This window comes from Sycon ciliatum, chromosome 5 (genome assembly GCF_964019385.1).
Source record: "Sycon ciliatum chromosome 5, ocSycCili1.1, whole genome shotgun sequence".
Classification (NCBI taxonomy): Eukaryota; Metazoa; Porifera; class Calcarea; order Leucosolenida; family Sycettidae; genus Sycon; species Sycon ciliatum.
Genome location: NC_088647.1, coordinates 6,469,245 through 6,497,020, shown reverse-complemented (window position 1 = coordinate 6,497,020; position 27,776 = coordinate 6,469,245). Strand labels below are relative to the sequence as shown.

The following is a 27,776-nucleotide window of genomic DNA, read 5'->3' as shown; positions in this document are numbered from 1 at the left end:
CTTTTCAGCACTCTCCGCGCCGCCCAACTGTTGGCAGCAGAAGTCCCGTAATTGTGCATCGGTGAAGCCAGTCAGCCGGTAGTAGGCTGCACATTGTCGTACCAGATCAGTGGCCTTTTCGCAGGGCCGGCTAGTGACAACCACGGACGCATTCACCAGCCGATTTTTCTTAGTCTCGTCCATGAATTGGCAGGCTGCTGATGTGTACTGGAATGCATCCTTCCCGCCTTCATCCACGCCATCTAGAAGCAGGAGAACACGTTCAGAGTTCGCTGACAAATATCGCAAAACCTCTTCTCGCTCGTCCGAAGTTATGTCCAGGGCGTGGTGATCCAACCCCAGAAACTCTGTCCACACACTGGTGCTAACACGGTCCGTATCTCGGCACGAGATTGGAATGACAAAGTCAAAGTGCTCTTGCATTAGACCAGGTGCTTCATCGCTTGAATAGTCGGCCATCACACGTCGACATGCCATTGTCTTGCCTTTACCAGCACCAGACATCAACATGCAACGCTTCAACAACTTCACTTTCTGGCCAGACGACGACGCACCTCTGCTATTACTACTTGCACTGCGCGCCGGTTGTGCGCCGGATTTGGGATCTTTCATCAGTAGCTGCAATGGATTGTGGAGTTCAAAACTGCATTTGCTGTCATCCGCAAGGTCGGCAAGGAATGCTGATGCTGAGGGACCGGGCTGTGCTCTGTTGCCCTTGCTTCGCTGAACAGACAGACGCAGTGCTTCGCGTTCAGTCATCGCCGTCATCGATACAAACGTGTCCTCCACACTTTCTTGTGTAGGCGCCATGCTTGCGTGCCGTGATTGCACTTCGCACTGCTTCTTCAAGTGTATTTTATAACGCTCAATGGGGCTTTTATCACCGTGGTATCTGCCTTTCAGAATCGCATTCTCTATCCAGGCCATTGCGTCAGTATATGGTATACGAGGCCGGGCTAGATCGCACTTACTAGCCGTTTCTTCAAATTCCTCTGCTATGCAGCGCTCACGCTCTTTCTGCAGCATTTCGGCCATTGCTGGCTGCTCCACGGCCAGCACTGCCTTGCAGAACGCATCGAAAACGTTTTCCGACTGGAAACTATCGCTGGTCTTCTTGGCAACAAGTAGTCTGAGAATCTCGCTGACCTGCTGATACTATTACTGGGTCGAATGTTGTTTGATTTCCACGTACTCACGAGTGCCTTCGAACACACCAGCATTGACCAGGTGATCGAAGACCAGCATTACATCGGCATGAAGAACGCGCTGCAGTTCCTTCTCGCGGAACTGAAGTGCCAGGATCTCGTACCACTGGAGGATTTCCTTGCGCACCTCCTCCATTTCGAGGCGTGCTCGCGTCTTTGTGGTCCACTTCACAACAATAACACACACAGAAGTCTCTGCTGTGAGCACGGTGGCTCGGCAATGGCGAAGTACAATGGCCCACGACTCACACACCACCCCTACGTTTTTTAACTAAAAAAGAAAAGCAGTCGTAACTGCAACAGCCACATGGCCAATAAGAAAAACCAATACGATAATATATCGATAAACACACACCCAGAAGTCAGGGGTGGGAGGGTGGGATACAAACTGCACCAACGAAAAGCCACTGCGAAGTGACAGGAATGCGGTCCAGCACAACATTTTTGCGGACGCAAAAAGTTGTGGGGAAATCCCAAAATCGGTGCGATTTTGCATGAGCCCAAATGTTCAGGTTACCCACAAAGACACAAGCTTTCCAACTCTCTTTGGCCGTTGGAAAGCGTACCTTCTTTTGGCGCCACCTCTGTATCGTAGCTAACTGTATGGGAGTTCGTGCAGTCAGGGCCGACTCACATGGTACCCAAACTAGTTCGATAAACTCACCAACACACTAACAGTAACAAGTAACCTGGTAACACTAGCAGTTGCAGTAGAGTCGGACAACAACAGTCCGGGTGGACATAGCAGTGAACGTCGATCAGAACGATTTCAGACCACGGACCCACTCCCCACCATACATCGCACACTCGCCGACCGATGCAAACAACTACTTGTACTAGCCGTGGCTTATCATGTTATGATCCACACGGACCATAGGCTTAGTCTAAAACTATTACTATTAGTAATACAAAAAAAATAAATAGTTTAACTATTTATTTTTTTGTATTACTAATAGTAATATACTGGTTATCTACTACTAGTACCATGACTACTACAGTGTAGTAGATCCTAGCCCCAGGTCTACAAAGTACAAGACAAGCTAAGCAAAAAAAGACCCTTGCACATGACATGAGTCATGACATCGGGACAGACTGCCTATAAATTATAATCATGAAAATGATGGCCTAGTAGATCTACCTACCCCAGTGTTCGGCACCGCCAGACATGGATAGTCCAGTCTGCGAGTCCGTCCTCACTCAGCTCAGCCTCAGATGCGGCGAGCTGGACGTGCACAACGGAGGAAAAGAGTGCGGTTGGACAAAGAGGCATGGTGGGTGTGGGGTGCGTCACCCCGGGCGTTCTATTTGGCATGTGTCGAGTGGCATCACCATCATCAGGCATGTACGGCCCTGGTGCTGGAGTAGAGAGACCTTCAAGCAGCTATGGTAATTGGTATGAGGACGGGCAACAATGGTATTACTAGTCCTGGCATGCACTGGACAAGTCAAGACGATGTGAAGTCATGCTTGCACGGGGTTTCCCCTACATTGCAACCAGGACATGGATTGACATAATGGAGAGAGTCAGTATGACATGTAGCTTGGTAGACCTACGTGTATTGAGTCGGTACATACCAGGGAGTCGTAAAACATAATAATAATTATTATTATTGTTTTACCACTCCCTGGTATGTAATAATAGTATTATTACTTTCACGACTCCCTGGTAATAGTGGTATGTGACCATGGTGCCATGTGACTACTGTGCGGCACCGACTTACTCTTCCTAGCACATTTTCAAAATGTATCCTAAAAGCTGACAGTGACACAGATTGTAGTTTCCACATAGATCTACCAATGCCAATGGCAATGGCAATGCCAATGGCTTACCTTGAACGAAGAAGCCCCCCACCCTCCATACACACACACACACACACACACACACACACACACACACACACACACACACACACACACACACACACACACACACACCACACACACACACAAACACACACACACACACACACACACACACACACACACACACACACACACACACACACACACCACACACACACACAAACACACACACACACACACACACACACACACACACACACACACACCTCCGTGGTCGGTAGAGCCCCGGTCTTCACGACCATCTGAACCGCATGGATGTTAGACCCGCTTCTGACCCTCTGTATTCTAGAGGAGTTGTCTTAGTTTTCTTGTTGTTGTACCGTCAGTCGTGTATTCTTTGTTCGGTCTTGGATGTCATCCCAAACCGGGTCTAGCACCCATACGGTTCAGATGGTCGTGAAGACCGAGGCTCAACCAACCACGGAGGTTGTAGGAAGGTCACTGTTTCCAAACACGGTGGTCTCCACCTTATTACATGCTGTCAACCAACGACATGTTTCAACAAAACAAGGTTAGTCTGATACTCAATCTGCGGACAGAACTGTTTCCTAATATGTATGGACAGAGTACAATGCAACCATGACTGTACGCCACAGAGTACAATGATGCAAGCATGCATATAATTATATTATATAATTATATTATATAATTATCAGCCCCAGGGCCGAACACAGTCAACGTTGCGAATAGCGCGACCCTCACTCGGCCATGAGAAAAGTGTTGTAATATTTTGTTATTTGTGACTTGGAAATTGTGGGCACAAGTTATGCAATCGAGTCCACCAACTAAACCAGATTTTGAACAGTCAGTCAGTCGATCGCTAAACTGGTGGCCACAACTTCCATGTTACAATTTGTTTCCTTGGCTCACCATCTGAGTTCTATTTTGTTATTGTTTTGCGATTTAAAATCTAAAACTAGCTAGCTTCACTATGATAAGTAACAATAATGCAGGCTGGGGCTGGGACCTCCTGTAAAGTAATGCCTTGTACATATGTTTGGCCCCGATACTCGCTTCTCCTGGATAGTGGCATTTTTGCACTCCCATGCACTGTTGTTGCTAGCACCTGCAATTACATGTACATGTATGTACTACATCATGTATGTACTATGTACGCATGTACATACACGTGCCATGGCCTGACCAACCGGAGCGGTTCCGCCGGGCCTGCTTGGTCTGAATAATTATGTCAGTGTTGTTATTAGCGAGATAGTGTTATGATCCGAGGTTGTTATTCTCAAGGTTCACCACTAGCAAGAATATCGGTAAAGGCTAATGATTGCCATGATTAATCCACACCATTTCCATTGTCGACATGTCTGCATCTAAAATAATTTTTGTCCTCCTTTTTTCACCATAAAATAATTCTGCAGCACTTTCTGGGAACGTTTCGCCATTCTCATAGAGGATATGACAGCCTAGTATTAAAAATGTAGGAATGCTTTTCACACTAAGTTATTCTTGCCACCGCCCGTGACAAGCCTAGGAAATGCCTGCACTCGCCTACACCAAGAGTACATAACCCCCCCAGAGTGTGCAACTCCACTATGCATGGGTGCTGTCCCGACAGAATTTCAAGTTGACGTCATTTTGATGATGCAATGTGCACTGTACACGGATTATCAGACGAATCCGGAACCTGTGGTTGACGCGAAGCCGATCGATCCTGTACAAATTATTGCAAAGAAAAACGTGTGATGCGTTGACACCCGTACACATGTTGTAAATCACTGGTGCAAGGAGCATTGCGTCATAAATAATGACGTCAACTTGAAATTCTGTCGGGACAGCAGGATATGTGGGAGTTGCACAATCTGGGGGTTATGTACTCTTGCCTACACTTACATGTATCTATACTGGTAACGTTAATGGCAACATCAATGTGCTCAGATACATAACAAAAACGACTTTTGGGTTGTTGCCTGCATAGTCAACGGCAGAACTCTGTTTCCGCGGTCAAAAGTGCAAACTCCAGGGATCACTGTGATCTCTGAGCCGGAAATCATCGTGGCCACGGAATCACATATTTCAAGGGAACAGATTGCTGTGAAAGGAATGTCTTCTCCTGCTGCATATACTTCGAGTGCAATACTATAAATGAAACTTCGCAGCAGCATTATGCAGCCACTCCTACGGTTGGGTTCACATGGGGGAAAAAAAAAGAAAAAGAAAAGAAAAAAGGATTCGAATGGTCTTGGTCCGAGGAAGCTGAGACGCTCCCTTCTTCCTTTATTCCCAATCGAACTCGCGAACTTCCACCGAAGGTGACTGGTGTACGTAGGAGCACGTGACCGCTTGGTCAACCATGTTCGATTGGGAATATAGCATCAACGCTGCATCGCAGCCTTTTCGGACCAAAACCAGTCGACTCAGCGTCCAAACGACTACAACATGTGGGCCAATCGCGGTCATCCGTGCTTTTATAAGAACGAAATGGCGCTTTTAGTGACATTTTGCATACAAATCCCCATCTACATGTATATCTTGTAGTAGGGCGCAGTCACCCAGTTTCGGTGGAAGTGCGTGAGTTCGATTGGGAATATAGGATGAAGGGAGCATCTCAGCTTCCTCGGACCAAGACCATTCGACTCAGCAGTGAGCGCCCCAAAGACTACAACTAGTGAAAATTTGATTTTAGGCTTAACTTCCCCTTTAGCATGTTGCCATACTTTCGTTAAAATGATTTAGCATTACTACAAAATTAATACATTCTAAACTGAACACAACACATGCTAAACTGAACACAACACATTCTAAACTGAACACAACACATTCTAAACTGAACACAACACATTCTAAACTGAACACAACACATGCTAAACACATTCCTAACTTTTAAACACAACACATTTTTCAGATAAGCCTACCTCAGATTTTGAAACCTGATGCCATCTTCATCATCAGCTTCAGTATAGCTTGTGCCAATCACCTGATCACACGGCGTCCATGTAACCGATAGCCAGTGGTCTTCACATCTTCTCATGCCATGGCTTATAACCATGTAGGACTAACAATGCTGGGTCAACAATTCTGTACACCAGCCGTAGTCATGAAACTGTGCTGCAGGATATCTGCACACAAATCCGAATTGCACCACCAGCAATGAATCACTTGCATGCACACGATGCAAATTACACAAGCATACCCATCACAACATGCAGTAATAATAGTATCACAGACAGCCATACACTTACAGGTACATGAATTAAAGACAGCCATACAGGTACATGAATTAAAGACAGCCATACAGGTACATGAATTAAAGACAGCCATACAGGTACATGAATTAAAGACAGCCATACAGGTACATGAATTAAAGACAGCCATACAGGTACATGAATTAAAGACAGCCATACAGGTACATGAATTAAAGACAGCCATGCAGGTACATGAATTAAAGACAGCCATACAGGTACATGAATTAAAGACAGCCATACAGGTACATGAATTAAAGACAGCCATACAGGTACATGAATTAAAGACAGCCATACAGGTACATGAATTAAAGACACCCATGCAGGTACGTGTACTGCATCTACAACAAATCTACAGGCAGGTGGAAACAAACAAAAACTGCACAGATGAGTGAGATGACATTTTCCTAACGGAGGAAGCTAGTGGCTGTGAGTTGAACCCTCGCCCATCCCAATGCCCAGGCAAGCTAAAAACAAACAGTTGCCACCATACACACACACACACACACACACACGCACACACGCGCGGCGGCAGCAGCAGCAGCAAACTGGCCAAACCCTATCACCGTAAACCAGGAAGTATTGTCCTACTCCCTGCCGTAACCACACACAAGCAATCTTCACCGAATACAAAAGCAGTGAAGCGAGTAGTTGGCCAAGCAAAGCAAAGCGTGTATAAGAGCATCGAATCACAGACAGAGGCTCAATCAGAGTAAGGAATTCAAGTCTTTAAAAAAACCCATGGCAACCAGGCCAGGTCATAGAAGTGTGAGAAAGCCTAAGCAGCATAAGAAGCGGCAGAAACAGAGAAGGCTATGGGGTATTGTAATGTTACATGTACAACCAAACTGTATGACTTTCGGTGGCAGCAACAGTACTACAGGGTCCAATATATACATTCCATGGCACATGAACATCTGATGTACTGCAACGTACGGCTCAACATGCAGCAGTGTAATTTAAAGTTCAAAGCCACACAAAGACAACGAGACGCCAACATAGTAAAACAAATTTAACAACACCACACGTAAATGAACACATTCATGAAAATGAACGCACACACATACATACACACACACACACACACCACACACACGCACGTACACACACACACACACACACACACACACAAAGACACACAGCGACAACAACACACAAAGCACGGAAACAGCAGGGAGTCGACGCACGGCAAATGGTTACCAATGGTCCCACGCACGCACGCGCAAGCTTAGCTCAGTCTGCTCAGTCGCTTTCATCACCATCATCACTGCCTACGTCACTAGCTCCAGACGTTAGCTCGGCTTCTTCCTCATCATTCGAGCCTTCGGACGGCAGCTGGGCTAGCTCCTCGTCGTTCGACTGTCCGCGTCGTGAGCGTGTGGACCTCTTTGCCGGCGGTGCCCCATCATCATCACTCTCATCCTCCATGACAACATCACTACCACCACTGTCACTATCACTGATCTCCTCCTTCGAGATCGGTGCTTCCTTCTTCTTGGCTTTCGCCACACTCGTAGAGCTACGGTGAACAAAACAACGAGAATATAAAGTGGGTTAACATATCAAGTTGTCTGCCACACACACACAGATCATACTCCATCAATAATCTCCACTTTCTTTTTCTTGGTCGTTGTGTCGGTATTTGCAACTTAAAATAAAAGGTAATTCGCTACAGTTTCAGGCGTCGCCACACACTTCTTCGGAAGCTATTCACCAGAATTTCATCAATGTAATAATTTGCTCATAATGGTGGACTACCAAGAAAAGTTCATGATGATTCTGAATCTGCGATAAAGTTTGTAGGTTCCCATATTCGTTCTTTGTGATATCGAGGCCCAAACATTGGAATTTCGGGCAAAATGGCAACATTTGCGACTTTTAGACAAATAGAACAGTAGGAAAACTCTGGGGATCCCCATTTTCTATTTCACAAAACGACTTCCAAAGACACATCTGCAGAATTTGAAGAGAATATTCCATGGATGATTATTTAGGGGTGAAACGATCATCGAAATTGGTTACCGACTACTAATATGTTGTTAACGATCGAGCTATCGATTATACATGTAGCAAAACTAGCAACAATCTTCAGGTGTTCAATTATAACAAAGTTGTGCTACCTTCCTCCCTTTTCTGAGAAAATACCACTGAAGCAAATCGGAATAATGGGGTGGTTTGCTGCGAATGCCGGTGAGAGACTGTGAAGCACACAGTGTGACACTGGTAGGTAAGTACACTCATACCTCGTTTATCCGGGCGGTCAGGGACTGGCCACTGCCCGCAACTTTGAAATGTCCGTGACTCCAAATCACATACATTTTGATACGGAAAGGCCATAAAATGGCACAATTATGACGTCACTATTTCCACAAAAAGTGACAGTAGAGTAGTAATATTTCCACTTAAAGTCGCCCAAAGGGTGCTCGGTAGACCGAAGTGCCCGTAACCTCGGGGTCCGGATAACCGAGAGGTACCGGTATGTGTGTAGTGTATGCAACATTTCAAAACACAGATATAGAGCACTGATATACTGTTAGACACACACCACCACAGATACAGTAAAATCTGTCCAGGTAACCATTCTGATAAGGCGAACAACTGAATTTACTGTCCTACAGGACCACTGCAACCAGAACCAAGGCATGTTATTTCCAGTCAAAAGACCCTGGATAAGGTGACCACCCGTGCAAGGAGGTCGCCTTTGACGGGTATACTGTCAACTGTCTACTGCCAGACATAGCCTCGGAACACTATGTAAAAGCAATGACATATTGGGGCAGGAATGGGATTGCAAAACGTGGATACAAACATTGGACGCAATCCTGCTAACCAACCTGGCTGATGGCTTTTGCTTCTTCTCTTTCTGTTCCTTCTTTTCTTTCGGTTCCTTCTTTTCTTTCTTTTCTGCTTTTTCTACCTTCTCCTTTGGCTGCTTCGGCTTGCTTGGTGCCTGGAACAAACGGTGGCACGAATAGCATGACATGTACCCAGGTAGGCGAAAAAAGATTGCCATTGAATAAGAACCACACACCATGCACACACACACACACACACACACACACACACACACACACACACACACACACACACACACACACACACACACACACACACACACACACAGGTATTCACTGTAACAGCTCTCCTATGTCACCTACCTTCTTCCTCTTCTTGCTCTCATCCACAGCCGGGACTGTCTTGGCTGCATTCTCCTCATCACTCGACAACATAGCATCAGAATCAAACCTATACAGGCAACAACCGCACAAACAAACCACACGGCAACGACGTAAAAGAAAGCTAAGTCCAGTTCAATAGATCAGGTAAGAACGTGCCCAGCTGCTCACTGTGATCAAACATGAGCAATGTGCTGCTACTACAGCCATCCACGGGCAGCATGGAGTAACAGTTAAGAAGACACTCAGTGATGCCACTGCACTGCACGCCAAGACAATAGCTTCTGTCATACATGATAACTAACTACTGTCAGGTTTTGCGCCGGAGTCAGTCAGCCTGTGGCGTCAATTTTGTGATTAGGTGGACACTTGGTGAATGTACTTCAGGGATCGATTTACTTTGATTTTTTTCCATAGCAGTCACACAGCGCACAGAATTTTCGACGAACAACTGTTCGTCGAATCATGTTCGTCCCCAAGCCATTTCGTTGACTAGCCCATTAGGTGACTGTCCTTTTCGACGTGTGAACTTCTCGCCGAGTGACAGGTTAGACGAAAGGTATTTTCATCGACAACCTTTGTCGAGGTGTGGGATTTTCGTCGAATGACACGAAATCGACCTCTAAATATACCTAACAAAAGCAAACGAAGGGAAAGGGAAATGTGCAAATGCAAGGCGAACATGGGCGAGGACACAAACAAATGAAGGGAGCGAAAGGTTTCCATGGCGTGAGCGTGGTGGTGCAATTCTAACAGATGGATCAAAACAAAAACGTTATTACAGATAGGTGTGCCCTCCCAATAATCAACCATATAAGGCATATCTGTTGATGTTCTTCAAGCAACTACGAGAACTGATGATGGAAGTGGATCTCAAGACGACCACCAAGCGTGGAAAAGAAAAGCTCATTCACCGCGGGTATGGCTACGTTGTGGACAAGGTTGGAAAGGATGGAGTAGTTTACTGGAAGTGCGAGGAGAAGGATGCCTTGAGCTGCAAGGGAAGGATGAGGACAAGGCACGGGCTGGTGACGGCGGTAACTGGCAACCACACTCATGCTCCGGATGCCATGCGTGGGGACGTAGCCAAAGTACGGGACCAAGTATCCTCACGGGCTGCCACATCGCAAGAGTCCACGCATCAAATTGTCACGGCCGCTGTAAACTCTGCTTCACCTGCTACGGTTGGGTGTCTGCCATCCGAAAGTGTTCTGAAAAGAACCGCTCAACGCACGAGAGTCCGAGCAGGCAATGCTCCCCCAAACCCGACTTCACTAGCGGAGCTCGTCATCCCTCAAGAGTACACCACCACGGCGAACGGTGACGACTTTTAGTTGCACGACAGTGGTGCTGCGTCCGGGATCACCGCATCCTGGTGTACGCTACCAAGGAAGGCCTGGACATATTAGAAAAGTGGGACGCGTGGTACGTGGACGGCACATTCAAGACTGTTCCTAGGCTGTTTCTCCAACTATACACTGTCCATGGCTTGCATCAGGGTACCAACATCCCTCTCGTGTATGCCTTGCTTCCAAGCAAGACTCAACTGTGCTACGAGAGATTTTTGTCGGCTTTGTTGGACAGCAGGCCAGATCTCAATCCCAGCACGGTGATGTTGGACTTAGAGTTAGGCATGATTAATGCCATCAAGTCCAAATTTCCTGACGCCGAGTGCACTGGATGTTTCTTTCACCTTTCGCAGAACGTGTACCGACATATCCAGCGCAAAGCAGAGATGCTGGAGCTCTACACCACGAACGCGGAGTTCGCTCTTGCGTGCAAAATGATTCCGGCGCTCGCCTTTGTGCCAACAGGAGATGTATTTCTTTTTTTCTTTTTTTTCTTTTCCATCAGAAGCCTGAACAGTGATGAACACATCTCTTAAAGGGGAAGTTAAGGCAAAAATTTAAATTTCACCAGTTGTAGTCTTCGGGGTGCTGAGTCGAATGGTCGTGGTCCGAGGAAGCTGAGACGCTCCCTTCCTACTTGAATCCCAATCGAACTCGCGCACTTCCACCGAAACTGGGTGACTGCGCCCTACTAGATGGGGATTTGTATGCAAAATGTCACTAAAAGCGCCATTTCGTTCTTATAAAAGCACGGATGGCCGCGATTGGCCCATATGTTGTAGTCTTTTGGACGCTGAGTCGACTGGTTTTGGTCCGAAAAGGCTGCGATGCAGCGTTCCTCCTTTATTCCCAATCGAACGTGGTTGAAGAAGCGGTCACGTGCTCCTGGGTGCCCAAATCACCTGGTCACCACGCCAGCAGGCGACAACTTTCACACCAAGGTTCAACTCGAGTGACAGGACTGCACCCAAAAAAGGTCAAACAGGCTAGTAAGTTGTACCCTGCAGGCACGGTGACCAGGTGTCTGGCGTACGCAGCAGCACGTGACCGCTTGTTCAACCATGTTCGATTGGGAATAAAGGAGGAACGCTGCATCGCAGCCTTTTTGGACCAAAACCAGTCGACTCAGCGTCCAAAAGAGTACAACATATGGGCCAATCGCGGTCATCCGTGCTTTTATAAGAACGAAATGGCGCTTTTAGTGACATTTTGCATACAAATCCCCATCTAGTAGGGCGCAGTCACCCAGTTTCGGTGGAAGTGCGCGAGTTCGATTGGGATTCAAGTAGGAAGGGAGCGTCTCAGCTTCCTCGGACCACGACCATTCGACTCAGCACCCCGAAGACTACAACTGGTGAAATTTTAATTTTTGCCTTAACTTCCCCTTTAAGAGGGCCGATAACAGAGTGGAGGGGTGTGGGGTGAGAAAAATAATAATAATAAGAGATGTTTAAACTATACTAAACTGATACAGTAGATATTGGTTATAACGTGCCCTTCTGATTTTTCACTATAACCGGTATATCACTACAGGCGATTTTCAACTGCGCTCGTCATACATACACATTATACACGTGTGGGTATTCGATCGCGTTAATGTAGCGTACTGATACATGGTGCATGCTGCTGCACCTTCCCCAGCCTAGAGTGAAGAACTTCTTGGCCCAAAGGCATCATCCAGGAAGCATCAGACCAGAATACACTATGCAAAACACATGTGGCTCCAAGTCGAGACATCAATGCCTCACACTCGAGTGTTGCTATCACTATAGACGATAATTTTTCTGCACAAAGAGGTGATTTGAATGGTGATTCTGTATCCTTATAGCCGATTTATCGCTATATCCGATATATTGGTTATAATGATAATTTGACTGGCTTTTTTCTGGTTTTGCTTTTGATATCTTCATTTTGTATCAATATAGCCGGTTTATCACTATGTCCGATGACTTTATAACCGATATCCACTGTACTTGGAACAATAAAGCAGCAGTATAAGCAGTAAGCAGTAAACACAGGTATACAATACACGCGATGCAGATCAATGAGGCCGTTTGCTGAAGAGAAGATCAAAATACTTCTGAAAAGACGCTGCGTCTTTTAGCATGGTCTGAAGGTGCTTAGCAAATGTAGAAGTGCGGTGCTGGGTGCGCCACTCCATAGGCAAAGAATTAAAGAACAGTGCAGCACGATTTGAAAAGGAATTGACACCGTCAGTCATCCGGAATTTAGATATTGCAATAGCAGCATTAAAAGAGCTTCTTGTTGCCCTAGGGCCGGTTGAAACTGGAGGGAAAAGGTCCGTCAGATTTGGGAGAGGGAAAACGACATGATTAACATGGATAAATTTAGCAATGCTACGAATAAGGCAATGTTCAAATGAATCAATCGACAATCTAGCTAACAGCGGCATGACGTCATCTTGTAGTTTCGAGCCACAAGCAGCGCGTACAGCACGACGATAAACGGACGAGAGTCGCTGTCGGTCCTTGGCGGATAGCTTCATTGCAAAGCAAGAGCAGCAGTATAGTAAGTCAGGCAGGATAACAGAGAGGATAAACTGCCGTGTTGCCTTCAAACTTAGTTGCCGAAAACACCGTTGAAGAGCGCCAACTTTTGTGCAAGTCTTCCTAACGACAAAGTCTATGTGACCAGACCAAGAAACATCACTGTCTACAATGACTCCCAGGATTCTCGTGCTAGACACTTGAGTCAGAGGCTGTTGGTTAAAAACAATAGGATTTGAGAGATGTTAAGATGTCATTGACTACTTTGAAGTTCTGGATAGCAATGCCCCCGATGCCCTGGATCCGCTGTTGAACTACTTCGAAGAATACTACATCGGCCGACTTAGGCAGAACGGCGAGTGTAGAACCCCTTCGTTTCCTCCCAAAACTGTGGAACGTGCACGAGCGGACGCTAAACAACGACGACAGGACCAACAACAAGATCGAAGGTTGGCATCGCCGTTTCTCTTCAACCATTACATGTAGTCATCAGACTATTTGGAAGTTCCTTGAGGGAGTGAAGACGAAGCAAAAGGCAACAGAGAACACGCTCGAGCGTCTTGTTGCAGGCGAGGCACCGCCCAAGTAGCATACCAAGTACCAACATCGCGACACACGGCTGAGAGCACTGGTAAGCTCATTTGAAGGCAGACCATCACTGGAATTCTTGCGCGGAATTGCCCACAACCTGTCATATCCAAATGTGTGAGGAGAATCCTGACAGAAATCCTTGTTTGTTTGCTCGATCATCAAGGAGCAGGAACTACATAGCTCAGCTCAACGTTGTTCAGAATCTCATAGCATTCTATTGCCTTCAAGCACGTGCTATCTGATCCAAATCTCCACGATGTAACTGTTGATAGTTTACAATGATCCTTCTTTGCTTTCTCTGTCGCCGCCTCGCAACATGGCTATGTCCCTTCATTTTCATCTATGTTTTACACCTGTGTGTGTGCACTGGAAACACCACCTCATCTATATCAAAGTTCCTGTAGGCTGTAGGTATGAGGTGCTTCTGAAGCATGGTTTGAGTAGTTGTCCAACAGGACAGGCGATGAAAAGACAACTCGTCTAAGGGGGGAGTCGACGAAAAGACCAGTCGTCGAACAAGGTTGTCGGCGAAAAAGGCTGTCGGCGAACGGGGTTGTCGTCGAACAGGTTTCGACGAACTCTCGTTCGTCCAACAGGTTGTCCGCGAACAGTCGTGACACCTTCTTCATCGAAACGAATCGACACTCCTGGCGCGTCCAGTTCTTTTTCCCGCTTCTGGACAGTGATTAGATTCACTGACATGTTGGCTACATGAGACTAAGAACCATCTACTTCAACTGTGTCTTGTCGAACAGAAACAAACTGAATTGAGCTTGAGAGTGAAAGAAGAAAGGAGAACTTCAGGGAAAGTCGCCGCCGTGTAGATCTACAAAACTTCAAAAGACTGCAGTCTTGTACGACCAGTGCTATAGTAGATCTACTAGTAGTGGCTAATGCAGTGTCCAAAATCAAACAGAGCGCGGACTGAGCAGGACAGGCCAGTTGGTTGGAGTAGTAAAATACTACTCCCTAGCCAGCAGTGGTGTACAGCAGTCGCATGCAAACTGCACAGAAACAGTACAGAATGGTCTTTGTACATACCAGTATACATGGCCAGTGCATCGCAGTTTTGGGCGATAAAAAACAAAAAGCGAATCGCAGCCAGTGAATTTTGATTCGCAAACTGCGATGCGAACCCGGATAAATCGATCCCTGTACTTGGAAAGTTCTCCAATTCCTGAGAACAACCGACAACCGTCTAGGTTGAAGGTAGCTCGTCCACTTGGTTCACTAAGAAGATACTGCGTGACTGCGTTATTAGTTTTCCATTAAAGAGAATGTTGGCTGCGGTTACTCACTCCAAATCACCAGCACTATCCTCTCCGCTACCGCCAGCAACATACGATGAATCATCTGTCAATGCACACAACATACCAGTTCACACACAATGTCATGCACGATGTAGAAAGCAGAGTGGACATGGCTGTCAACGAATACTCACTGTGTATGCTATTAACCCGACTGCTGCATGGACGATAAGTGCTGCGAATAGTGATCATGCACCCTGGCCTGAGTAACTGAGTGGTGCAGATAACTTATCATAAGTATCAGAGGCGTGCGTGCACAGTCAGTGCTAGAACGTGAGTGGGCGTACCAGCGTGTGCGCAGCGTGTGTACCTGCATGCATGCTTGTGCGGTGTCAGACTGCGGGTGCGCGTACGCGTGCATGCATGTGTGTGTGCATGCGTGGGGGTGTGTGCGTGCGTGTGTATGTGTCTGCGGGTGCGTGTATGTGGGTGTGGCTGTGCGCGCTTGCGCGCCTGCGGACGGTGAACAGTTACTTTCCACAGCGAACATAGTTCTTGTAGCAGACACTTCGCCATCTGCCGAGTTTCATGATCTCGGATTCGGTGAAGCCGCTCATTGCTCCTGTGGTTGCGGCTCCGGCTCTGAGGCCGTGCAGTGAATACTGGATAGGTGGGTACCCTGCGCTGCTCAGGAGCTGACGGATTAGACGTGTGAGTCTTTGTGCAGTTAGGAACTTGCCACAGCTGTCAACGAACAGTGGTCTATTGGGCAGGTTGGGGCGTCTGGAGAGATAGGTATGCATGGCTCTGACCGGGCAAACCGTTGAGTTGGTGGTTGTGAGCCGGACGGAGTGACCCTTGCCGAGTTGGTCGGTCTTGGACTTTTTGATTGTGACCTGTATTGCCTGCGGCGTGATGGAGAGGTCTTCTGTTCGGAGGCCACCGTCTGACATGGTTGTGGCGTGGAAGTGTACTCACTTGCCCGGAGACACGCAAAGAAGCCCAGGCAAATAGCTGCCCATACCATGGCTCGGTCGGTCGCGTTGAGGTTAGACCGTATCAGGGCATTGCGCATAGCTGCCATGTGGGGCAGGAGGATTGGCTTACTGGCGTTTTTAGTTCGGTTGGCCTGTGCACGTGCCACTCCTTGAACTGCGAGGTCCACTCTTCGCGACGAGAGATCTTTGCCGTTTTCTTTGGCGATTGCCCGGATCGCCGACACATACAAGCGGACGGTTGACGCGGCATGTTGACGCGCCAGGTAGGCTACAAACGCCAGCATGATGGTGTCTGTAATCACCTTGGTGCCGACTAGTTGGCAGAATTGGTGCAGTCGTTTCCAGGCTGTCGCGTATGTGGCACGTGTGGACGCTGACAGGCCTAGCCACTGGTAGGCCTGACCCTCCAACATCAGAGGGAGTAGGTGCTCTCGGGCACCGGAGATGGCGTTTCTTCTGCTGTGGGTGCCAGTCGGCGAAATCGGGCCATCTGAAACCGAGACAGAGAGTCAGCAATCGCATTGTCAGTGCCGGGGATGTAGGAGACTATGACGTGAAAGTTGTGTCGGGCAGCAATGGCAAACAAAGTGCGTACAAGCGCCATTAAGTCGGGGCACTTTGTGCGTGAGCGGAGCCAGATGTCGCATACGCTACGGTTGTCGCAGTGGAAGCGGATGCGCTTCAGATGCAGCTGCGGTGCCCATGTGGATGCTGCGGCCACGATGGCAAAGAGCTCCATCCACGCGATGGATCTCTGGGATTGGTGCCTCTGCCACCGGTGTTGGAGCCACCGGCCGGCGAAGAAAGCACCATAGCCGATGGCTCTAGATGCGTCTGTGTAGAGGTCCATATCAGCGGCGGCTAACCACGTGGGTTCTAGGAAGGAGGCGACGCCATTCCAGGCAGGGAGGAAGTCAAGCCACCACTGGATGTCTGCTTTGGCGTCTTCTGTGATTCTGATGTAATCATTTGGATTCGGGACCGTTGTGCTGAGATCAATGAGGCGGCGCAGAAACATGCGGCCCGCAGGGACCGCCTTGCAGGCAAAGCTGAGGTGACCTATCAGGGACAACAATTCAGACTTGCGGGCGGTAGGGCGGGTATGTTGCCAAGCCTTGAGGGCAATGAGAAGGTCTTCTAACTTGTCGGATGGGAGGCGGATTTCGAAGCGCTCTGTGTCCAGCATGACACCGAGGAATGTCAGGGTTGTACTAGGGCCTTCCACCTTTTTCGGATTGACCGGGAAGCCTAAGTCGTGGCAGGCTACCAGGGCACGGTCAAGCTGGTGCTGCGCGCCGATAGAGTCCGTCGCTCCACCACGGTAGTCGTCTAAGTAGTGGATGACTGGGGCTACGTCGAAGTTGTGCGACATGACCCACTGGAGGGCATCTGCGACTTTGTTAAACAGCGACGGTGATGAGCGAAGGCCGAAGGGTAGGCATTTGTCTACGTAATATTGCCCGCGCCAGAACAGGCATAATAGTTCCCAGTCCTCTTTCCGTACTGGACAAATGCGAAATGCGTCTTGGAGGTCGACCTTCCACAGATGGCAGCCGCGGCCGAGGGACCGTGCAAGATTTACGCCGTCGTCGACCGAACAGTACTGTACAGAGAATTTGTCGACAGGGATACCATCGTTCACTGAGTGGCCCTGTGGTGCTGACAGATGCATAATCAAGCGCCATTTTTGCACCGACCGTGACTTCTTGGGAACCACACCCAAACCGGAGACCTGTGTAAGTGGGAAGGGGGGCTCTTGGTAGGGACAGGCCATGCGACCTACGGTAATTTCACGACCGATGGCAGCATCGACAATGTCAGGGTGCTCAATCGCTGATTTGAGATTACGAGAGACTCAGAAGGTACGGGGACCAGCAAACCCAACATCGAACCCATAAGACAAAGAATGTATTACGAATGAGGCAAAAGCCGGATCAGGATGCTTACACAAAGCGTCATGCAGGTAAGAAACGTTAATGGGGGTTACAGGCGTGTGCAAATGGATTGGCTCGTGAGCGAGGGTGCGTGTAGGAGAGATGTGAGCAGCTGGGTAGAGTGTGTGAGTGCTATTGGCCTGGGTGAGTGTAGAGTTACTGGTGAGTGACTGGAGTGACCGAGTCTCCAAGCTGGGCAACTGCGAGCTATTGGTCGCGGCTGGCGGCGGCTGGCTTTCCTGGGCAGGGTGGCTGCCAAAGCATGTGCTGCACTGGTGGCCGTAGCGACAGGCTGCGCGTTGGCAGCGGCCTTGGTTGTAGTCGCGGCAGACAACTGGGGCGTTTGGCTGAGCGGTAGCCCCTGACCGCTGTGCCGGAAAGGGGCGTTTGGCTGCGGGCCCGTCAGACGGTGAAGCTAGGCTACGGGCGCGGGGGCAGCGAACTGCTAAATGACCTTGCCGGTTGCAGTGACGGCAGGGAGGCAGGATGGAGTTTGTAAACCAGTCCGACCAGAGTTCCGGATCTGACGTGGCAAGGCTAGATTTGCTGCGTGCAGCTCTTGCACGGAACGACATGTCGAAGCCAGACCACGCACCGAATGTATAGCGTGCGGCCGCTTTCACGATTGTGCTTTGATACTTGAATAATTCCGGACCTCTGCCGGGGTCGTGGTGGAGGGCTACTTGGGCGAAGGCTGAGAACGCCTCCAACCACGATGTCAAGTCTACAACTTTCTTTAGACGGGATGACGACGACATGGCAGATGGCACAAGGGTGATGTGGTCCCCCGTCCCCTGCAGGGTGAACCCACTGTCCGGACCCATGCTCGTATCAAAAGCCAGCTCTCCCAGTACCCTACCAAAATCAACGTACTCACGTTTGATAATCTTGTCCGTGAGATGGTCGCTGAGGGCAGGCAATGGGATGGATGGTGGACGCTCTGGGGCGAGCAATTCGCCGTCCAGGAAGAGACTCTCCTGGTCTGGTCTTAGTGCTGAAGCCAGTGAAGGCTGGACATATTCAGGCTCAGGCACCACAACATCACCCGAGACTGGACCAGCCCGCTGTGCTGCTGTTGCTGCTGCTACTGTTGGCTGTGCATGTGGAGGTACCACCGGTAGACCCATCGATGTTGTCAAGGACGTCATGCAGGACGCCACTGCATCTTGCACGACCCGAGAGATCTCGGCAGATTGCTGCGACGTGAACGCGGGCGCGGGCGATGAGTCAGGCTGGGTCGCGGCCGCGGGGCTTTGAGTGGCCGGGACTGACGCAGGACTAGCCCGCCGACGAGTGGTCTTTTTTGCGACCTGGCTCGTAGAATTAGCTTTGTTTCTTGCCTGGGCCGACAAATGCTCATGCAGACGGCTCACCTGGGCTCTAAAATTGCCTGAGCAAGAAAGCCCCAGTTCTCGCAGTCGAGTTTCAACTCCGTCGACTTTGAGTTGGCGGAGATCGGAAAGTGATGGCACGGAGCTCATGGTGACGGCTCAGGATCTCCTACGACTGCGGAACTTTAGAAATTTCAAATCTCACCAAGAATTTGCCAAATTGAGAAATTGCAAAACAGTTGGATGCACGCAGCAGCACAGCTAGCAAGAGAAAGAGCCGTGGATGGGTTTGTTCCTGTTTTTGATGGCTGTGGCTATCCGTTGGCCCAACGGTCTCGTGTGAGTACGGTGTTTGTTTGTGCTGCCAGCTCGCGCCCAGTATTTGTTTGCGCTGGCAGCTCGGGCCCGGTGCGCGAGTGAAACCGAACCGTGACAAAGGCTTTCGCTCTTTTGTGCTATTGACTGGCTTTTCATACGATGCCTATTGATGTCTAGGGACATGCTGTCTAGCCTTCCCCCAGTACGCATTCACGGGGCTTTGTTGAAGTTCGTGCCGTGAACTGCCAAAGGGAATTGTTTGAATGGTACTGGGGCGAGGGCGACATTACGGCGTCCCTACAGCCGGCCTAATCGCGTTTGTCGCCACAACCGATTTTATGGCAGTGAAAGAGAGTGAGAGTGAGAGAGAGAGAGTGAGAGTGTGTGTGTGTGTGTGTGTGTGTGAGAGAGAGAGAGAGAGAGAGAGAGAGAGAGAGAGAGAGAGAGAGAGAGAGAGAGAGAGAGAGAGAGAGAGAGAGAGAGAGAGAGAGAGAGAGAGAGAGAGAGAGAAGAGGAAGCGCACAAATGTGTTTGGAATGCAAACGAGGAGAAACCCATTGTGTACATGAGCAGATCTGCTTTACTGACTAAATGCTACACAATCCTTGAAAATCATGATCTTCAATTTCCTTCAGTGAGTGCCACACATTACAAGGCCAGCAGTACTTTTTAAGGTTCAGAGGCTGGTGAAACCCATGAAACTGTTGCTGATTTAGCAAGACTTCTACACAAATTCAGCAGTAAAGCAGCTTGCTTCCCAGCTGCTACCATACCAGAATCTGTATCGTCCATGCGGGAAGCACCCTCCGCCTTCACCTTCCCCAAATACGCATCTTGGTCACTGTCGTCGTCGTCAAAGTCGTCGCGATACGTTGCACTGCCCTGTCAATGCACGGAGGACGGGAAGAACGCAATATGTTAGTAGAGTTCACCGACCAGCGAGCCAGTGACTGTGAGCAAAGTATGGCTCTGCCGCACTGCACTAACATCAACACACAACAACAACAACAACAACAACAACAACAACAACAACAACAACAACAACAACAACAACAACAACAACAACAACAACAACAACAACAACAACAACAACAACAACAACAACAACAACAACAACAACAACAACAACAACAACAACAACAACAACAACAACAACAACAACAACAACAGTGCACCACAAAACTAGAGAGCGCAGGACGTACCGACTTGCCGCCCTTATTGCGGATCCTGAGCTTCTTGGCTGAGCAGAAGTCATACAAGCGACTGTACTCATCTCTGGACACAGGCAGATCAACAGGAATCAACGAAATACACAAACAAACATGAGAACACTCCGACAGACATGTGTTCAAGACAGCAGTGGAATGCGATACAAAGTTGCAGAGGGAAACAAAGGACTAAAGCGGGATTCACAGAAGCAATTTTGCGATGCGATACGCGATGCGACGGCCGCGAAACAGCGAAATTCCCAAATTGCATCCATCTCGCAGCTCAACTGGGCCATCGCAGAAGTTGAGCTTGGATCAACGTCCGCGACGTGACATGCTATGTACGATTTTGACCTTTGTTGCAACAAAGTTGAAGAATTGCTATAGAATTGTAAAATTTGTACCCAGCCACGCGAATACCATGGTGACGTACTCACCTGCCTTGAACTTCGCACCAAATCAGCAAATTGACATCATATGGCTGACTTCTTCTGTGAATGGTATTTCTCGAGTTCCTCTATGAGTTCTCGTGTGCTCTGGACGGCAGTCAAGAGTCAGTCGAGTGAAGTAAAGTGTGCAGGAAAAGTGCAAGCTCCAACTAGTGTTGGGAGCAAGTAACTTTCTGATGTTTGTATGTATGTACAAGAAATTGAAAAAAGCATCAGTAACACACATCAGCTTACTTGTCCATACTCTGGAAGATGTGTACAATGTTATTCTTGACTTCTAACTCAAAGTCAAACGACCGATGAGTTCCAGTGCCGCCGCGCGAGAAATTGACGGCGACCACCTCATCGAAGCGCACGTGCAGCACGGGCTTGTGCACAAAGATTAAGCCCTTCTCCAGCGGGAACAGCATGCCATGGCTGGCCTTGTAGCTGTAGCTGATGCACTGCCCGCCGCACTGACTGCACACATTCAAACACGCACAAACACATAAACCAAATAAACACCCGCCCACAATCAAACACACCCCCAAAAACAAAACACCCGCCCAAAAACAAAACACCCGCCCACAATCAAACACACGTGCACATGCAAACCGACAAATCTAAAAGAGCAGTTCGATTCTGACCATTCAAGCATGTACTCTCCCAGACAGCACATCAATTATAATGACATCACATAGTCTGCAACTCAACGGGTGGAAACATCCAACATGATGTACTTAGTGCGTGGTACGTCCAGTACGTGTGCAGATCTCAAGCACCAGTACAACTCCTTACAGGGTTCTAGCCAAAGGGGGTGTGTGGGGGGGGGGGGGTGCAGCAACTCCCCCCTCCCCCCCCCCCTACTCATTTTCCGATTTTCGTGTTTTCCTGCAATTCAAAGAAAATGCAGTCGAAAGTCACTCCTAGATGGTTCATAAGGGCACATTTGTCTCGGGCGAAGTCGGGGATTCGCGCCATCCGTTGCATTTAGCGTGGCAGGACAATACTACTAGGATTGGAAAGTGAAAAAATGGGATACGGGATAACTGTGTCCCATGTCCCTGCCCCCCCCCCCCCCCTGCCCCCCTACTATTTTAACCTGGCTAGAACCCTGTCTCATTATACTCTGCTAAGATGTTGTGGCTCACACATACTACCAAGAGTACATAAACCAGAATGTGCAACTGTGCATATCAGATCTGAAACCGCGCAGTTTGTGCACTACGTCACCCTGATGAGGTCAGCCAAGCCGCGACTTGCGTACAGCTCAAATTTTCATGTTTCATAGCCCGGAAATCAGCCAAGTTTGCTTCATTTTAGACGTCCAGTTTCAGGATTTCGGTGTTTTGTGTGACTGTGTACGCTGCGTACATCCACCGACAAGTAAAGTCACCAGGCTATCCGTATCAAAAAACCGAAATCAGGACAAACTCAGTGACCTGCACCACCACGACTGGTTACGCAACTTTTCACTGTACCTAGTACCTGTGGCTTACCATGCCGTCAGAAATGACGTACTGCACGAATTACGCTCCCACAGGAACCATCCCGAGTTGCACACTCTGGTTTATGTACTCTTGATACTACAGGTAGTACTAGTGTACAATTTGCACCACAGCCGGCTGACAAACAGGGGAAAGAACACACGCAAAAGACAGGACAACGCGTGCCAAGATCATCATTACCTTCGGTAATTGCCAGGCACGACGATCTTCTTTGAAGCGACTGCCTTCATGACGCGGCTCAGCACCTCGTTAATAGGCCCATTCATCTGCTGAGTCAGCTTACCCTGGTACTGCTTCTCCAGCTCTTCTCTACAAAACGTTGAAAGAAAAAAGGGCATACGGAAACGATTTAAGAGTAACTCTCCACCACTGTAACTAGATACTATCAAGAGTACATAACCCCAAGAGTGTGCAACTGCCTGCACAACCTCTATGCTGTGCTGCGACGGCAGAACTTCACATCACGTGACATGGTTCAAAAGGTTATGCTGGCAAACAGTGCAAAGTGACCACAAGAGAGTTGTACCCGAAGCTGGGCTCCGTACAACCCTGTATCTATCATGCACAGAGTGCACGGGTTCATCACGTGATGTGAAGTTCTGCCGTCGCAGACCCCATAGCTGAAGTTGCACACTCTTGGGGTTATGTACTCTTGATACTATCTATATACAGTCAGAAAGTGCAACAACTAGGGACAAAACTGACAGAGTACTGAGACATTCGACGCCCTGACACCTAGCTTCAACATCCTTTTTCCTTTCTACATTTATTATTGGCTCAATACCCGAGTCTCTACAAAACGCATGAAAACACTCGTGTACAAACACAAACACAGACACAGTGTCATATTGAGTCTTGTTGCTTGCTCCGTATCCAGGACGTAAAACAAGCTCTGTCAAAACGTCTCCAGCTGAGTCACATGGACAGGTGGGGCGAAGAAGCCCCCATGCCGACATGTGTATGACATCCATGCCGCTACTACACACACATACACACGCACACAAGGACGCGGTCACATAAGCACGTGCACACACACATACACACACCATACCAACATGCACACACCAACCTGCACACACCAACCTGCACACACCAACCTGCACACACACACACACACACACACACACACACACACACACACACACACACACACACACACACACACACATACCATTTGGACCATTTGACGCCCATCGCCAGAGGCGATGATAGCGATGCTACAGCAGAAGCCATAGCAGCTTGTGCTGGGATTGCACCATTCAACATCTTGCAAGGCTGAAGAATTGACTGCCACTATTCAGCTTGGTCTACACCACAGCTATGAAACGGCTTTTTCTGGCCAGTGAATCACACACGCACGCACGCACGCGCGCGCGCGCGCGCGCCCACACACACACACACACACACACACACACACACACACACACACACACACACACACACACACACACACACACACACATACCATTTGGACCATTTGACGCCCATCGCCAGAGGCGATGATAGCGATGCTACAGCAGAAGCCATAGCAGCTTGTGCTGGGATTGCACCATTCAACATCTTGCAAGGCTGAAGAATTGACCACAGCTATGAAGTGGCTTTTTCTGGCCAGTGAATCACACACACACACACACACACACACACACACACACACACACACACACACACACACACACACACACACACACACACACACACACACATACACACACACACACACAAACACACACACATACACACACCACCGCCACCACCGCTACCACCACCACCACCACCACCACCACCACCACCACCACCGCCACCACCACCACCACCACCACCGCTGCCGCCGCCACCGCCACCGCCACCTCCACCACCACCACCACCACCACCACCACCACCACCACCACCACCACCACCACCACCACCACCACCACCACCACCACAACCACCACCACCACCACCACCACCACCACCACCTCTGCCGCGATACTAGAGACCATTAGCAAACCGTCACGCTTACGGTCGAACGATTGCACAGCTCCGGTTTCCAATCGTCAAAGCATGCACGGCACAAAGCCGTGCGTTGAACCATTCAGGCACGTGGTGCGGGTCATGCGCGATGCGTGATGTAGCCGGAATCGTAATCGCTTCGTGATCACCCGTTGGGGCTGCTCCAATCGTGCTCACGAAACGGTTCGAGTTTCCGGTGTGCCGGCCTCATTCCCAGTTTGTCCCAATCGTCGCGCCCGACGGTTTGCTAATGGTCTCTACTCATGATCACACGAAATACACGTGCCTAATAGTTCACTGCCAATGTATCACTGCACACGTGCACTAACATTACACTAGTAGATGTGTTGCAGTGGCAGTGGCAGTGCAGTCAGTCAGGGTAGAGTAAACCACTACTAGTACTAGTAATATGCTCTGTGTACTTGTTGCCGTGCATCGTGATTGGCGTACAAGCTCATGCCAACATATACACGCATCTGATGCCCCTTTTGAATCAGATAAGCCCATGGGCTTGTCCGCGGAATTCTTTGGTATTCTGTATGGAGTGGCACCACGTGCACTGGTTTGCCACTAAATACAACGTATCTACAATGTTGTCATTAAACATGACCTCTGTGTGAAACAGAAGTATGGCGGTACTAACAGCAATAGTACCGCCGGTACTAACAGCAATGGACGGTACACAACAAAAGCAATGCCACGTTGCACGCATGATAAGAACAGGCACACCGGCAGACTCACTCTTACAGTGCCACCTCTGCTTCCATCGACTCTTCCTTGTTGAGGATGAGAATCAGAAAAGGGTAGCGCGTCTGGCCCTGCCTCATGGGAGGGTCCATAGCCACCTAGGAAAGAAACACGCATGCACACACACAACAGTGGGAGGAGGAGATATTAGAGAACGACCGAGACAAATACGGATTACAGTCATGCCTTAGTGCAAACGCTGCAGTACTACCTGGAGCAAGTGTCACTTTCCTGTTGGCCGATAAAAATAAATATTCGTACACGAGAGCAGTATGTTTTACACATACATGTAACTGCTGATGGATGGCCAAATGCCTATAAATGGCCCGTGCATATTGTTCTACGGAGCCATGGTCTACATGCACACATGAACGTCGTGCGTACAACCAGGGTGTTGTGGTCCTGGCCTACACGAGTCCCTGATTAGAATGCAGAAACCGGCAGGAGAGCTGTTCCGTGGTCCACCTTCCACACGCCGACATAAGAACATACTAAATATTCCAACACTATAATTCATGCCAATGGGAAGGATAAGCAGCCGCCAAAAGTACAGCGTAGCAAAGAGGTCACAATGTGTGGTAGTCAGCCATTCGAAAAGTCCATTACTAAAGATAAATACCTCCTACTTCAGTAACTATTATAGTATGTTGGTAGCAAGAGTCCATGGGGTTATGAACTCTTGTTGGTACTTGGTGTACTGTACGGCTGCACTACTGCACATAATTCTACATGACTGTTCTCTAGTCTTGATAGTTGTAATTCCTACTGATGAGACAATGAACTCAAATACATGTAAATACATTACATTTTGCAAAATACAAAATACAGTGTAGTCTGTATCACTGTATCCATACCATTCTGGCCACACAAGTCACCTAGCGGCAACAGCTACATCACTAGATGTACAGCACATCGGCCACACTGCTTTTTCTATAAGTAATTTTAAGTATATCCTGCAAAACTAACAGTGTAACGTTTCAAGCTACATGGTTCAAGTGATCACTGTCCTCCGATCTGCCACTCTCAGCTGGCTGTGCTTTGGGCAGTGGTCATCCTCACTGCTGTGGGCTGGTAGCATGCTCACCAAAGAAATGCCTCAAAAAAATCATTTAGCAGGCTTTCTTTGTGGTTTGTGAGCGGTGGCGGAACGGAAATATCTTTTAGATTACCACCCACCCAAATGCGGTCCATGGACATCATATCGGGTGAAGACAAGATGCATCGGATGCCATCTCCTGTTATCTGGTTGTTCACCAACGACACCATCTTCAATGAGCTGGTCGTCCGCTTCATGTCAACTAGCTTTTTCACTGTGTTGTCACCCAGCTTGTTGCGATCCAGGAACAAAATTTCCAGATTCTCGTGACCAGTCAGGGCTGTGAGTAGATCCTCTGCGATGGCATCCGTCATTCCTGTGTCGCCCATGGCAACACACCGGAGGTCACAGCAAAGCGGCAACGTTGACATGAATGTCATGTAAGAGTCCACATCAGTCACTCCATCCTTGAAGAGAGGATTCTTAGTCAACGATAGGAACTGCAATTTACCTTGTGTAGATGAAGCCACTATTGCCGCCGCTCCACTAATGCTTATACTATTCCGATAGAAGTCTACAGAGTGTAAAGTTGAGTTGAACTGGAGTCCCTGCCTTGCCAATGCCTGGACACCGTCATCTTTAATAGCATTGCTAGACAGGTCAAGTGTCCTGATACTGCTGTCACCGGCAATGAATTTTCCAAGGCTCTCCATAGTTAAGTTTGATACTTCGGCCTTGAGGTTGCCTCCATATTGCGCAACGATGTCCTTCACATCCCTCTGGCAAGTACGCCCAGAAGTGATAGACCAATCGGCTATAACTATCTTATCATCGCCGCAGTGTCCAGCCTTCTCCAGTGCCTTCAGCAGAGACGCGTCCACATCATTTCCAGTAAGATTCATGCAGCATGGTTGCTGCAATTTGTTGGGCCGTGCCTGTGCCTTGTCTGCTGATGCGGTGTTGGTGTGAACACGCCTTGCCTTCAAGAAGTTATCTATATGCGAAGCAATGCCATTGGTGAGTAGGTTACTCCCAAGGTGGATATCCTCTATACTATGATTGTGCTGTAGGGCTGACAGTATACAGGCGGCGTCTTCGTCCTTGAGGTCATTGTAGGCCAGACTCAGGATAGTCAAATTTGGCA

At 48.6% G+C, this 27,776-nt stretch overlaps 1 protein-coding gene across 1 annotated transcript; it reads right to left on the bottom strand.

Annotated features, from left to right (window-relative positions):
• Positions 1 to 6,901: 6,901 nt before the first annotated feature.
• Positions 6,902 to 25,944, bottom strand: LOC135817362 (FACT complex subunit SSRP1-like). Its single transcript, XM_065330532.1, has 9 exons — positions 25,591 to 25,944; positions 23,038 to 23,166; positions 21,605 to 21,829; positions 20,916 to 20,988; positions 20,487 to 20,595; positions 15,184 to 15,238; positions 9,421 to 9,508; positions 9,097 to 9,212; positions 6,902 to 7,781 (listed from the first exon to the last, which is right to left on the bottom strand). Exons 2-9 carry the CDS (start codon positions 23,121 to 23,123, stop codon positions 7,505 to 7,507), a joined length of 1,029 nt encoding a protein of 342 aa, XP_065186604.1. The 5' UTR covers positions 23,124 to 23,166; positions 25,591 to 25,944; the 3' UTR covers positions 6,902 to 7,504.
• Positions 25,945 to 27,776: the final 1,832 nt, after the last annotated feature.

Coding starts and splice junctions, on each gene's coding strand:
- LOC135817362 (XM_065330532.1), bottom strand. CDS start 23,123: ATGAATGGGCCTATTAACGAGGTGCTGAGCCGCGTCATGAAGGCAGTC. Junction 21,830..23,037: donor GTGCCTGGCAATTACCGAAG/GTAATGATGATC, acceptor GAATGTGTGCAG/TCAGTGCGGCGGGCAGTGCA. Junction 20,989..21,604: donor ATCTTCCAGAGTATGGACAA/GTAAGCTGATGT, acceptor GCCTGTGTCCAG/AGATGAGTACAGTCGCTTGT.